The sequence below is a fragment of the Podarcis muralis genome, chromosome 2 (assembly GCF_964188315.1).
Source record: "Podarcis muralis chromosome 2, rPodMur119.hap1.1, whole genome shotgun sequence".
Taxonomy (NCBI): domain Eukaryota; kingdom Metazoa; phylum Chordata; class Lepidosauria; order Squamata; family Lacertidae; genus Podarcis; species Podarcis muralis.
Window position 1 is genome coordinate 899,182 of NC_135656.1, and position 13,640 is coordinate 912,821.

General features: G+C 46.2%; 1 protein-coding gene across 2 annotated transcripts in view; it reads left to right on the forward strand.

The window, feature by feature from the left end:
• Positions 1 to 13,640, forward strand: part of DSN1 (DSN1 component of MIS12 kinetochore complex) — a 17,849-nt gene continuing 4,209 nt past the window's right edge. The window contains exons 1-8 of one of the 2 annotated variants that reach the window (XM_028721157.2): positions 1 to 134; positions 1,078 to 1,114; positions 2,455 to 2,512; positions 3,690 to 4,052; positions 6,127 to 6,200; positions 10,587 to 10,659; positions 11,784 to 11,871; positions 12,424 to 12,471. In XM_028721157.2, the coding sequence (XP_028576990.2) occupies positions 100 to 134; positions 1,078 to 1,114; positions 2,455 to 2,512; positions 3,690 to 4,052; positions 6,127 to 6,200; positions 10,587 to 10,659; positions 11,784 to 11,871; positions 12,424 to 12,471 (776 nt within the window). In that variant the 5' untranslated portion in view covers positions 1 to 99. The remainder of the gene's footprint in view (positions 135 to 1,077; positions 1,115 to 2,454; positions 2,513 to 3,689; positions 4,053 to 6,126; positions 6,201 to 10,586; positions 10,660 to 11,783; positions 11,872 to 12,423; positions 12,472 to 13,640) is intronic. The other variant, XM_028721158.2, reaches the window with a different exon arrangement.

The following is a 13,640-nucleotide window of genomic DNA, read 5'->3' on the forward strand; positions in this document are numbered from 1 at the left end:
CCTCCCAGAAGGCGCTGAGGCCGAGGGCGGGTGGGGCGCCGGTGCGCATGCGTGGCGGCGGGCTAGTTTGATTCTGGCGGCAGCGGCGGCGACGTCGAAATGGCGGCGGCGGCGGCGGCGCCTCGTCCCGGCAGGTGACGGAGGGCAGCGAGAGGGAGCCCGGCCGGGGGCAGCTTCCGCGCCTCGGTCTTTCGGGCGGCGGGGGCGGGGAGCTGTTCGACGGAGTCAATCCCCGGGCGGCGAAGGCCGTGGCCTCTCAGGGCAAAGCCCGCCGCGCCTTTCGGGGGGGGGGGATCCCAGAAGGTCATCCAGCCCAACCCCGAGCGATGCAGAGGGAGGCGATGCAGAGAAACGGGCGGGGCGCCATTCTGTACTTGCCGCTGCTGTTCTGAGTGAAGCTGGTTACGACCCTCTTTCTTTGGAAAATGTTCCATTTTAAGCAAGGGTTTGCTTGGGGCCTCGATTGCGAGCGCTGCTCTTGGTGTTCTTGCTTTTCTTGATGCTGTTTTTAATTCTGTTTGTGTTATTTTATCTACAAATGTAGATAAAACCTACACTTTCATAGATATATTGTATAGCAAGATGGGCTACAACACAAATAATAAAAACAACAGCAGTAGCCTTAAAAGCAAAATAAAAGCATCAATAAATACTGATTGGTAAAAACCTGTCTAAACAAAAAAAAGTTTTCAAGGGGATGATTCCTGCGGAACTGCTACTGGTAAGGAATTGCAGAGGACAGGGAAAGGGTCGCTCCCTCCTGGAGACCAACCAACCTCAGGGGTTGCATTGCTGCTGTTTTTTGTTTCCTTGGCTTTATAAGGTGTTGACCATCCTTTTGGAGGGGAAGAATGGGGTTGAATAATTAAAAATAAATAAAATTTACTACAGGAAATGCTAATGATAACACAGGTGTGTAACATGTAGGTGCTTTGCAAAAGTTAAGTGGAAGGTGAATTGGTCCTAGTTGTGGGAGCAGAATGTGGTGTGGGAGAAATGCAAGGTGCAGTGCATGAGGTATTGGAGCAATGGGGCAGAAGCCCAAGGCTTAATTTTTGTTGTTGTTGAACTTTTCAGTACAGAAGACAGTCTTCCAAAGGGCACCACCCAACAGGTAACACAAGTGTTCTTTACCAGCTATAAAGTGCATAAAACTTAATGCCGCAATAACAAATTCCAAGCAATCCATACTTAGGGTTGCTACCTTGCTTTCCTGATGAATTCTTCGTTTAAATAGTTGCAAGAAAATTGGAAACCCAACAGGCACAGCATTTTTGAGAATGCTGCACCTGTTCAGTTGCTGCAGCTGTTAAAAGACATTAAGCTATGCTAAAAACATACACGGAGGCAGTCCGATTTCTACTATAATAATAGGCCAATGTGTGAGAGCCAGTTAATAAAATAAGTATCTGTACATGACAAAAAGACAATACTGTGCCCATTTCTTTGTAGCAGAAAAGTGGGGTGTTTAGTGTGAAGTATATCTGTAACACAAGTGACAGGTCTGGCTATGCATTTCCCTTTTTTGAAAAAAAGCATGTCCTTATACCTTCTAGAGCAATTGGGTACATGTGTATATTATGTGAAATTGGGGCACTAATCATGTTTGAGGTCACGACTGATTTTGCACAGTGTTGCAGGGAGGCATTTCTAATCTTTTCTTCAAGGGTAGCCTTACTTTTCTTTTTTAACTTATAGTGGGTATTTCCTATTATTTGAGGTAATTTTAAAATGCTCACTTTTTGCTCCTGATGTGGATCACATACAGAATGTAGTTTAATGGGAATGTGATGCATTTATAACCATACTGGAATATAAACACGGTTTGAAACACTGTGTTTCTTTTCTAGTTTCTTGTCACAATGGCTGCCTAAATCTCCAGGCATTGGTTATTTTTTCCATAGGTATGGATTATTAGCTGCTCTTTGTGTTATTGGTTTTTGCTTTTTTCAGTGGATGGATCATTGTTGCTTTTGGATTTGCCTTCACATTTGTAAACCATAATCTGAGGCTTTAATCCTGTGCAAATTTTACTGGGTTGTATCCAGTGAATTTGTCCCATAAGGACTTCATTTTACACAATGGGACTTACCTCTCTCTCCTCTCCCCACCCTCCCATTCTGTTTTGCCCCTGCCCCGGAGGAGATTTTGGAGCTGTGGGCATGCAAGGAAAGGAAGTCATGTTGCTCAGAGGAAGGGAGGCCCTTGCACTAATGGGACGTCATCGGATACAACACACTGAATTTGATGGGACTGCTTCCATGTCAAATGTGTGCAGGATTAGGCTTTAAATGATTTAACAAGTTATTACATTGAGCATTGAAGGTTGGGCTGAAATTTAGGAAGAAAATAATAAATCTTGCAAGATTACATCATTGCAAAACCTGTAGAATCCTGTGAGGAGGAAAAAAATGTCTGATAACGTGTAATGAGAAATATTCATTTTTTGTTTAGAACTGTTCTAAAGAAAATCAGCCTGGCTTTGAAGATAGAAAAAATGTTGCAACATTAGGTAAAGGAATTGATAGTTTTTGGATTGTTTTACATGGTTACTGTATGCATGGATGCTCTGTTGCCGAGGCAGGAGAAACTGAACATTTCATTTCCAGTTATTAAAAAATAAAATTGTGATTGAAGGGGGAAATGTAATATTTTGATAGCTCAAAAGTATGCCAACTAAACTCTGCTAATAGGTAAGAAGCTGGAATCTATGCAGCAAATTCATACTTCCCATCTGTATCCTCTGTATACACCACAGGACTTCTTAGAATCTCACTGCCCTTGAATTGCAGTTTAGGTTGCAGTCCTCTGCAACCTAGGAATAAACTCCACGGATGCTAATGGGGAGATCAGTAAATAAAAACAAATAAATTGATGATTGAAATTGTTTGCCTTAAACTTGTACAGCTTCAGCTCATAAGCTTTGCTTTCCCAGTTGAGGCTCTTCCCTCAACTGGGATGCTTTGGAATTAAAAGCACTAAACCAGACAACAATGCTGTCAGGATGGTAATCTGACAGGTTACTATTAAGCAAGCAGGGATACCATTTAGTGATTTTTATTTTCCAACCTCCCATCTTCCTGGGGAGGCCCACCTGGCCATTCCATAGAGTCCTTTTGCAAACCCTTTTTTGTACTCCCAGACATTTACAACTGTAGGTTCATTTTACATAGCCATTGCTGCTGATGATCCTGCAATTCTATTTTTAGAAAAAGTTGTTTTGGCTTTTTAAATCTGATACATAGTTTTGATTGGGTTGCCTTTGCATTGTATTCTCTTGTGAGCTGCCTTCACTGCCCCTGGTAGGTTGAAAGGCATGTTATATTTGCAGTAATAAATTTGATGTGCCTGTGGAAGAAGGAACTAGAACTCGTGTGCCTACACATTACATGCCATGGTGCTACAACATGAACTTTGGCACTGATTGGCTTAGAAGTTGTTCTCAGGTAGCCGAAGTTCTCCTCTTCACCCTCTTGATCATTCAAACTGGTGGATCCACAGTGTATTCCTATGGCACCTTCAAGCCCTTTGTTATGCAAAATAAATTCATGCATTTATTAAATTCATGCATTAATTTAAATGTCAACTGCCATTGTTGTATACTTTGTTGCCATTGTGTATACTTGGATCGGCACTTCATAGTATTTCAAGTTTTTTGTTTAGTGTTTCCTCTTTTCCCTTCTTTCTAGAAAATGTGTGCAGTCAGGAGAAAACGGAGGCAGGATGTGCTTCTGAGCCAGATAACATTAGATTCAGCTGTGGTATCCAGAGTGACCCAGGAGCCAGTCACACTCAGGTGTTAGCAGAAATTGGCAAGAGAAAATGCAATCTAAGCCCCAGTCCAAACGAAGGGGATGCCCACGGCCCCAGCCCTAAGAAAGGACCTCAGCAGAATCTTGGTCCTGGATCAGGACAGGCTTCTACGTCATTTAACCAATCCTTTGGCCATCTCCCTAACCCACGAGTCATGCGTCATTCCTTGAATCGCTACAGTTTGAAGCTGGACACTAATCGCCGGAAGTCTTTGCCTCCTCTTCACATGGATGTTTCTGGTATGTTTTCAGCATAATGTCACGACTAAGCTGGGGCTAGGTTAATAATAATAATAATAATAATAATAATAATAATAATAATAATAATAATAATAATAATAATATATTATTTGTACCCCACCCATCTGGCTGGGCTCCCCCTGTCACTCTGGGCGGCTTCCAACAAAGATTAAAAATACATTAAAATGTCACTCATAAACAGGGCTGCCTTCAGATGTCTTCTGAATGTCAGGTAGTTTATCTCTTTGACATCTGATGGGAGGGCGTTCCACAGGGCGGGCGCCATTACCGAGAATGCCCTCTGCCTGGTTCCCTGTAGCTTTGCTTCTCACAGTGAGGGAACCGCTAGAAGGCCCTCAGAGCTGGTCCTCAGCATCCGGGCAGAATGATGGAGGTGGAGACACTCTTTCAGGTATACTGGACCAAGGCCGTTTAGGGCTTTAAAGGTCAGCACCAACACTTTGAATTGTGCTCGGAAACGTACTGGGAGCCAATGTAGGTCTTTCAGGACCGGTGTTATATGGTCTCGGCTGCTGCTCCCAGTCACCAGTCTAGCTGCCGCATTCTATAATTCTATAACACCATTGTATAACAGTGCCCCCAGCTCCTCTAGATGGTCCAGAAGGATGTTATGGTCGATGGTGTTAACGGCCGCTGAGAGATCCAGCAGAACTAGGAAACAGCTTTCACCTTTGTTCCTAGCCTGCTGAAGATCATCAACCAGTGCGATCACTATAGAACTATAGAATAAATATTCATTACTTATAGAAGCAGCTAAATGTATTATCCCTGAACAGATGCAACCCTGCATTGACTGGACTCAGTACTTCCATAAAAACGGCCTTTCTGTTCTCTGGATAAAATTAATGTGCGCAGCTACATATAGACCTCTCACAGGTCTGGTACAGATGTAACACTTGTTCTCTGCAAACCATGATTTTCAATTTGGAAATCAACCTCAGAAGCACGGACCTCTGTGGAATGATTTCCCTTCCTCCTTCCTGGTGTTTATAATGGTTTTATGTTACATGTGTGCTATTGCAAACAATACCTAACAAACCAGGTCCCCAGAAGGCACAACCACTTCAAATCATGGTTTCATTTCATCTCAGGAAAATCTGGCTTGCAGTGGTGCACTTGGGCTTCTACTGTAGGTGACTCATAGGGACACACTGCCCATTGTTGATCTTTATTTACTTCCTAGATGAGTATTTTTCCTTAAAAATCCATGATATTGTGGAGGTGTGCCCCCCCTCCCGAAAAACAGGAGAAAAAAATAATATTTTGTAGGTTTTGACTGAAGATAGTGGATTGTGTGCAGTTGATGACCATTTCGTGTGAGGATTCTGTTCCCTGTCACCTCACACGTTGGTGGAACACACATACATCTTACCCTGCCCCATTACGCCCTTTTAATGACATTTTAGGTGACGTTTACGGTCACTTCCGGGTTCAGTGCTGCACGTGATTGTGAGTCTTTTGGACAGGCATTAATCGGTTATCACTTGTAGTGTGTTCTGGATGGTAGCTGGAAGTGGCTTGTTTCTCAATAAGGTGGTGGTTATGGATGCACTGTGATGTCCAAAAAGTGCACTTCCTGCATGGACTAGTAGAGACTTGTGTTAATGGCAGGATGAAATCCATTGTGGGAAATCTCTTTCAGGCCTCCTCCTCATGGGTCCAGAAGATGATTCAATTTCTCTAATTTGTGTTAAGGAAAGGCATATGTGTTACTCTTAATGGTGCAATGCTATTATACGCGTCTGGAAGTAAGTATCCCTGTGATTACTCCCAGGCAAGTGTGTGTAGGATTGCAGGCCAGGTCAGTCACAAATGCTGGGCATAATGGGGAGCCAGATATCTGTAGTAGTGTTATTGATGTGAAGAAACAATCTGTATCCACGTCTGATAAAATTGTGGTGGATGGCAAATGGTTACAGCTTAGCAATCAGGTATGCTTTGATTACGCAACTATTTAATGTACTGTACAGTACTGAAAATATGTTAAAAATGCACAATTGAATTATCTGGCTAGTGTTATTGGACTTTAAGTGGTATTGTGCTTAACTTTCAGAACTGAGTAAAGCAATCAGCCTGGACTTGCCAGAGACAGACAGAATGGTGCAACTTCTCCACTCCAGCTTCCAGGTAAGGCTGTCTGTCTCACAAAAACGCTCTCCTTTCTACTCTTTATTAGTTCTTCCTGCTGACCTTTAAAGCCCTAAACAGCCTCAGCCTTGTGTACCTGAAGGAGTGTCTCCACCCCGGACACTGGGGTCCATCTCCCGAGGGCCTTCTGGTGGTTCCCTCACTGCGAGAAGCGAAGTTACAGAGAACCAGGCATAGGGCCTTCTCGGTAGTGGCACCCACACCGAAGGCAGCCCTGTATAGGGAAGCCTTTTACAGTGGTACCCCGCAAGACGAACGCCTCGCGAGACGAAAAACTCGCAAAACGAAAGTTTTTTTCGTTTTCGAGTTGCCTCGCAAGACGAATTTCCCTATGGGCTTGCTTCGCAAAACGAAGCTTGCCCAGGGGACAGCGGGTCTTCTCTTTTGAAGCAAGGGGCGGCGGGGAGAAGCGATCTTCTCCCCGCAGCCCCAGGTCCGGGGACAGCGGGAAGCGCTTCCCGCTGCCCCCGGACCTCGTTTGAAGCAAGGGGCTGCGGGGAGATCGCTTCTCCCCACCGCCCCTTGCTTCAAAAGAGGTCCGGGGACAGCGGGAAGCGCTTCGGCTGCCCCCGGACCTCTTTTGAAGCAAGGGTTTGCGGGGAAAACCTGCCCCAGCCGCCCCGCTTCGGAACGCTGCCCCAAAGCGGGGCGGGGGGGCGGGAACACCTGCCCCAGCCGCCCCGCTTCGGAACGCTGCTCCGAAGCGGGGCGGGGGGGGGGGCGGGAACACCTGCCCCAGCCGCCCCGCTTCGGAACGCTGCTCCGAAGCGGGGCGGGGGGGGCGGGAACACCTGCCCCAGCCGCCCCGCTTCGGAACGCTGCTCCGAAGCGGGGCGGGGGGGCGGGAACACCTGCCCCAGCCGCCCCGCTTCGGAACGCTGCTCCGAAGCGGGGCGGGGGGGCGGGAACACCTGCCCCAGCCGCCCCGCTTCGGAACGCTGCTCCGAAGCGGGGCGGGGGGGGCGGGAACACCTGCCCCAGCCGCCCCGCTTCGGAACGCTGCTCCGAAGCGGGGCGGGGGGGCGGGAACACCTGCCCCAGCCGCCCCGCTTCGGAACGCTGCTCCGAAGCGGGTCGGGGGGGCGGGAACCTCTCACCCCGTCGCCGGGCATCGGAACGAGGTCCTGGACCTCTTCTGAAGGCAGGCGGGGGCAAAAGTCTTTGCTCCCCCCGCCTGCCTTCCCGGGACAGCGGAGACTTCTCCGCTGCCCCGGGCGATCTTAAAATGCTGGCGGGCGGGAGCGAAGCGTTCGCTGCCGACCCCCAGCATTTTAAAATCTCCTCGGGGCAGCGGAGACTTCGCTCCCGCCCGCCAGCATTTTAAAATCGCCCCGGGACAGCAGGGGCTTTTAAAATGCTGGCGGTCGGCAGCAAAGCCCTCCTGTCCCCGGAGCTTGCGGGGCGGGAGGTGGGAAGAAGGGCTTTTCTTCCCACCGCCAGCCTTCAGAACAGCCTTCTGAAGGCTGGCAGTGGGAAGAAAAGCCCTTGTCCCCCCCCCCCCCCAGCCTTCAGAAGAGGTCGGGGGACAGTCTGTCCCCGGACCTGGTCTGAAGGCGGTTTCCCTAGGAACGCATTAATTGATTTTCAATGCATTCCTATGGGAAACCGTGCATCGCAAGACGAAAAAACCCAAGACGAAGAGACTTGCAGAACGAATTAATTTCGTCTTGCGAGGCACCACTGTAATGTGTAATGTTTATTATGCTTTTATATTTGTTGGAAGTATTAATAATAATAATTTATTATTTAAACCCCGTCCATCTGGCTGGGTTTCTCCAGCCCAACAGAATTGATGATGATAATGATAATAATAATAATAATAAGCGATCAAACATCAGACATTAAAAACTTCCCTAAACAGGGCTGCCTTCATATGTCTTCTGAAAGTCAGATAGTTGTTTATTTCCTTGACATCTGATGGGAGGGCATCTCACAGGGCGGGTGCAGCCTGGTTCCCTGTAACCTCACATTTTGTAGTGAGGGAACTGCCAGAAGGCCCTCAGCACTGTACTGGGCTGAACGATGGGAGTGGAGACGCTTCTTCAGGTATACTGGGTTGAAGCCGTTTAGAGCTTTGAAGGTCAGTACCAATACTTGAATTGTGCTCAGAAACGTACTATGAGCCAATGAAAGTCTTTCAGGACCGGTGTTATGTGGCCTCGGCGGCCACTCCCAGTCACAAGTCTAGCTGCCACATTCTGGATTAGTTGTAGTTTCTGGGTCACCTTCAGAGGTAGCCCCACGTAGAGCGCCTTGCAGTAGTCCAAGCGGGAGATAACCAGAGCATGTTCCACTCTGGTAAGACAGTCTGCGGGGAGGTAGGGTCTCAGCCTGTGTACCAGATGGAGCTAGTAGCAGCCCTGAACACACGCCTCCATGGATAACTGAGTCCAAAATGACTCCTAGGCTGCGTATCTGGTCCTTCAGGGGCACAGTTACTCCATTCAGAACCAGGGAGTCCTCCACACCTGCCTGTCCCCTGTCCCCAAAAAACAGTACTTCTGTCTTGTCAGGATTCAACCTCAATCTGTTAGCCATCATCCATCCTCCAACTGCCTCCAGGCACTCACACAGGACCTTCACCGCCTTCACTGGTTCTGATTTAAAAGAAAGGTAGAGCTGGGTATCATCTGCATATTGATGAACACCCAGCCCAAACCCCCTGATGATCTCTCTCAGAGGCTTCATATAGTTAGATAGGCTGGGTACAAATAGTAAAAATGTCATTATTATATTCTGCAACGTGTTTCTGTAGCTTCCCCAGCTTAAAACCAAACTAATGTGTGTGAAACTGCATTCCGCAGTCACACGTATTGTTACGACACACACCACATGGAATGCTCTCCCTAGAGAGGCTAACCTGACACCCACTTTACTGTATTTTTGGCATCAGGTGAAGATCTTGTAACATTGCTGATACTATTTTATTATTGTCTCTGCAAAATAAGAGTAGTTTGGCAGTTCTTCAGCTTTTATGCCTGGGTTTTAGTTTCCATCTTGTCTATCTATACCCAGCCAGAGGGTGGGGTATAAATAATAAATTATAATTAAATTATTATTATTATTTTACAGATGGATTTGATCTATTGCTGGCTTTTAGTTATTTATAGTTTTGCTGAGTCATGATTTTAAATTTGCCTGTTTTACTGTCTGTCACAGGAAAAATTAGGTGACCCAAATTGCATAGAATAAAATTGCCGTTATTACTGTTTATTCATTTTTATGTTAGTGTATGAGGCTTTAATTGTGGCTTTACAGTGTCGTTTTTACCATATCTACTCAGAAGTGAGTCCTATTTAATTTACTGGATTTTCTCCCAGATAAGGGATTTTAAGTTTGCAGTTGTAAGCTGCTCTGTATTTTTGGTGGGATGACTTAAGAAAAGTAGTAAACTAAAAAATCACTGGTCTTATTCATTCCTTGCCCCCACCCCCTTTCAATGTCTTTCAGTCTACCTTGTGGTCTCCACTCCCAAATTTTAGATTGTAAGATTCCTGGGACACAAACGTAGCTGTTGTGTTGTGCCTGTCTTTTTTGCCACTGCTGTAAATGCCATGTATGTTGCTGATGTTGTCCTAATTATCCATTTCTGTCATGCTTTCCCCTCATCATTGGAGTGGATTTCCTCTTCCAACTGGCAGGTGCAATGCATTAAAATTAGCTTTAGAGCCTCGGTCTCCGCAGTTGGAGGCTCCAACTGCCCTCTTAAAGTTCTTTGACCTGTCACTTCATATGCCTGTGGAGCTCTGGCTCAGATCCCAACTTCACTTGACTATTTCTGAGTTTCTACACCCAAACTTGGGCACTCTGAACTCTTTAGAGCTTGGCATTCCTTGCATCTGAAAGCTTTTTGTCTGCTGTCTCATATTTTTAAAAAATTGCCCAGTAATGTGCTGAGTGTGGTGCCTCAGCCAGCAGTCTTCATCTGAGGCTTGGTGGAAATCCAGCAGGGTCAGAGCCCCAGAGAGAGATGTGCCAGACACAGGAGCTGTTACCTAGCATTGACTAAGAAGGCTAACTTGCTTGAGGGCCTCCAAACCAATTTTATGTGGCCCAACTGATGTTTTATCTTAACAAAAAAAACACTCTAAGCAGTTTGCAACAGTATCAGCATGCAACACCATCTGGAGAATCACAGGTTGCTCATTCCTGGTATAGAGAATAAAAGGGCATTTGTGAGTAAAGACGCTGCCTTGGCCACAATACTGAAAAGCCTGCATTGGTTTTTTTACTTGTGGCTCCTCTTTTCTTGTGCTATTTGATATCTGCCTTGTTCCCTTCTAGTAGTTCTCTATCTGAATGCTATGAACACTATGGAAGGAAATGCCCCTGCTTACAAATATTTTTCTTTCCCCTCCCTCCTAGTACTCTGCCCGGAAACTTGAGTGCTCATTAAAGCAGACTGAAGGTTTTGATCCTGAAACTTTTGAACAGAAAGGTGGGTCTTAACATCAGTTGACTTAAACAAAGAAGAAGTGTGGCATAGCTGAAGGATGCATGGATGTCAGTTTTATTGAGGGCCTAAAAATTATTCATGACTGCCTCGGAACTGAAGTAGCTTTGCAAAAGACGCAGGCCAGTAGTACACTGTTGCTGTTATACACCTTTGAGTTTAACTTTAAATTGCTTTAAATTGTTGAGCTTCAATTCTGGTGAAGTAATTGAGAAAGCTAGGACCATCTGTTAAGGATCTACCATAGGTGCATAGGAAATCCTGTGCAATACAGTAAGTCCACAACTTATGTGCGTTTAGCTTGGGTGCATTCAGCTTTAGTTCTGTGGCAAAAAAGAAAAAAAGGGGGCAGGCTTCTGGGAAGAATGACTTTGGCAACCCACCTGCCATTGAACCCATTGAGTTTTGACTATACATGATTTTGGCTTTAGGTGTGATCCCTGGAACCTAACCCCCATGTTGTTGCAGGCTTACTGTACCCCCATGTCAGTCTTTAGAATGCACTGGCTATCTTACTCTTCACCTTCAGTGAACACTTTTCCATGTTGACTTGTCTGTGGAGAAAAGCCTCAAGAGAAAGGCCCTGACTCCGAGGGAGAGGCCCTGCTTGGCATGCAGAAGGTCTAAATCTCAATCCCCAACGGGGAAAGATGTCAGAAACTTTCTGTATTCCTGTGTGCCTTGGAACCTCTGTTCATTGCAGCGAATTCTGAGGTATATTCTGGGGTGTGTATCTGGTTCACGCAATGCTCTAGCTAGGAATATGAAATGAACTTAAGCTAGGTGACCATGGTTCCGTTTGCCTGGTACTGTTTACTCCAGGGGTGGGGAGCCTTCAGCACTCTGTAAGTTGCTGAACTACAACACCCGTCAGCCTCAGCCAGTAGGGCCATATAAGGCTGATAGGAGTTGTAGTCATGCAAGGAGAGAGAGCCAGAGGTTCAAATTGAGCTATTGACCCTGCTGTCACATTATGTGAACATAGAACATAGAATACGCTGACTTGCTCCCTGGAACAGAGATGAAAAACAACTGTTTCAGCCCATATTAAGTTGGCACATCACATGGAATTTTTGTTTACTATGATTTCTCTTTATCTCTACCTTCAGTGAACCTACTTTTGGAAGATCTGAACCACTGTACAAAGAAACTCAAACTAGATGGAACTCTGCAAAAATGCCTTGAGGACTCCCAGGGGTAATGGCTACTTGCCCTTTGTCCCAATCGTGCACTTAACACAATCCTGGGTTGATTGCCTTCTTGGTTTTCACCTCATCAAATGAAGCTGTCACTCAGGCTAGTAAAATCTCAGCTAAGCTTCAGGCAGTGGCCTGTGAGCAGCACCAGAAACTGCTTTTTTAAACAGGAGAGCGAGATGCAGTAAACCCACAATTTGCACCAAATTTAATTTGTGTGCATTCAGCTTTACACACATGGTAATCATCAAACTTTATGAAGGTTGCAGACCAGCATAAGATAAAAACATGTGAATAAAATACACACATGGTAATTAAAAACAACAACAAAAATAGAAAGGGAGCAGGCTTCCAGGAAAAATGACTTTGGCAATGCCACCCTTCATTGAACCCAATGGGTTTTGACTAAACATGATTTTGACTTCAGGTGCGATCCCCGGAACGTAACCCTCGCGTTAGTTGTGGGCCCACAGTACAACACCGCAGAATTACACTGAAGTTACGAGGAGTCCCTCTGCCACACTTCATAACCATTTAAGTCTTTCTATTTTAGGGGCTTAGCAGATCCCAATGTGGCTGCCTTAAAGGAGACGATAGTCAGGTAAGACCTATCTAGGCTGGGGTCTATGATTTTATTTTGAATATTTTATTCATATATCTTGGAACTTCTCAATAACTTGCGGAGGAGTATAATTTATGTGCAATCTTGTCCCATCAGAGCAAAGCTACTCAGTCCTGCCCTGCTTGTAGGGCGTACTAGAGGCTGAATAAAAGAAAGTCCTTCACACGGCACATAGTTAAAACATGCAGCTCTCTTCCCCTGGAGGCAGTGATGGCCACTCACTCAGAGGGCTTTGAAAGAGGATTACCGTATTTTTCACTCGATAACACGCACCTGACCATAACACGCACATAGTTTTTAGAGGAGGAAAACAAGAAAAAAAAAATCTGAATGAAACAGTGGAGGTATCATTTTTGTGCTTCATGCTGTGGCCACAGACGTGTGATTTGACGGTGAGTTTGGGGTAGCCCGATGCAAAAATCCTGAGGATCCATGTGGATCCGTGCTTTGTAACCACATTTTTGCACCATTGCAGCCCCAGGCAACAGTGGGTGCGTGATTTTTTTGGTGCAGGCTGTAGCCATGGACATGCTATGTGATCTGATGGTGAATTTGGGGTGACCCAATGCAAAGATCCTGAGGATCCATGTGGATCCGTGCTTTGTAACCACGTTTTAAGTGGGGAGGGAAGGAAAAACATAAAAGGGACAAGGAGCACCGAGAGGGGTGTGCGGAGAAGCAGCTGGCTAGGAATGCAGGGGAGGGGTTTTACAGGAGGGAGGAAAGGAAGGCAAAAGTTCCCCCACCCACCCAAGCCTGCCATCTCTCTCTCTCTCTCTCCCCACCTGCATGTTGCCTGCGAGTCCCTAGACCAGGGGTCTGCAACCTTTAAGACAAAAAGAGCCACTTGGACCCATTTCCGAAGAAAAAACAACTGGGAGCCGCAAAACCATTGCAACATTTAAAACAAATATAACACTGCATATATTGTTTCTTACCTTAATGTCCGATCTGATGTCGGGACGGTGCGTGACTAACGCACGCACCGCCCCCATGTGACGTCACAGCCAGTACAGCGCCCGCCACAGTGAGGAGTGTCGGGGCGCACAATGCGCCTCCTCCCCTCGCTAGTGTCCGCCCCGGAGCCGCAGCAAAGATGTAAAAGAGCCACATGCGGCTCCGGAGCCGCGGGTTGCAGACCCCTGCCC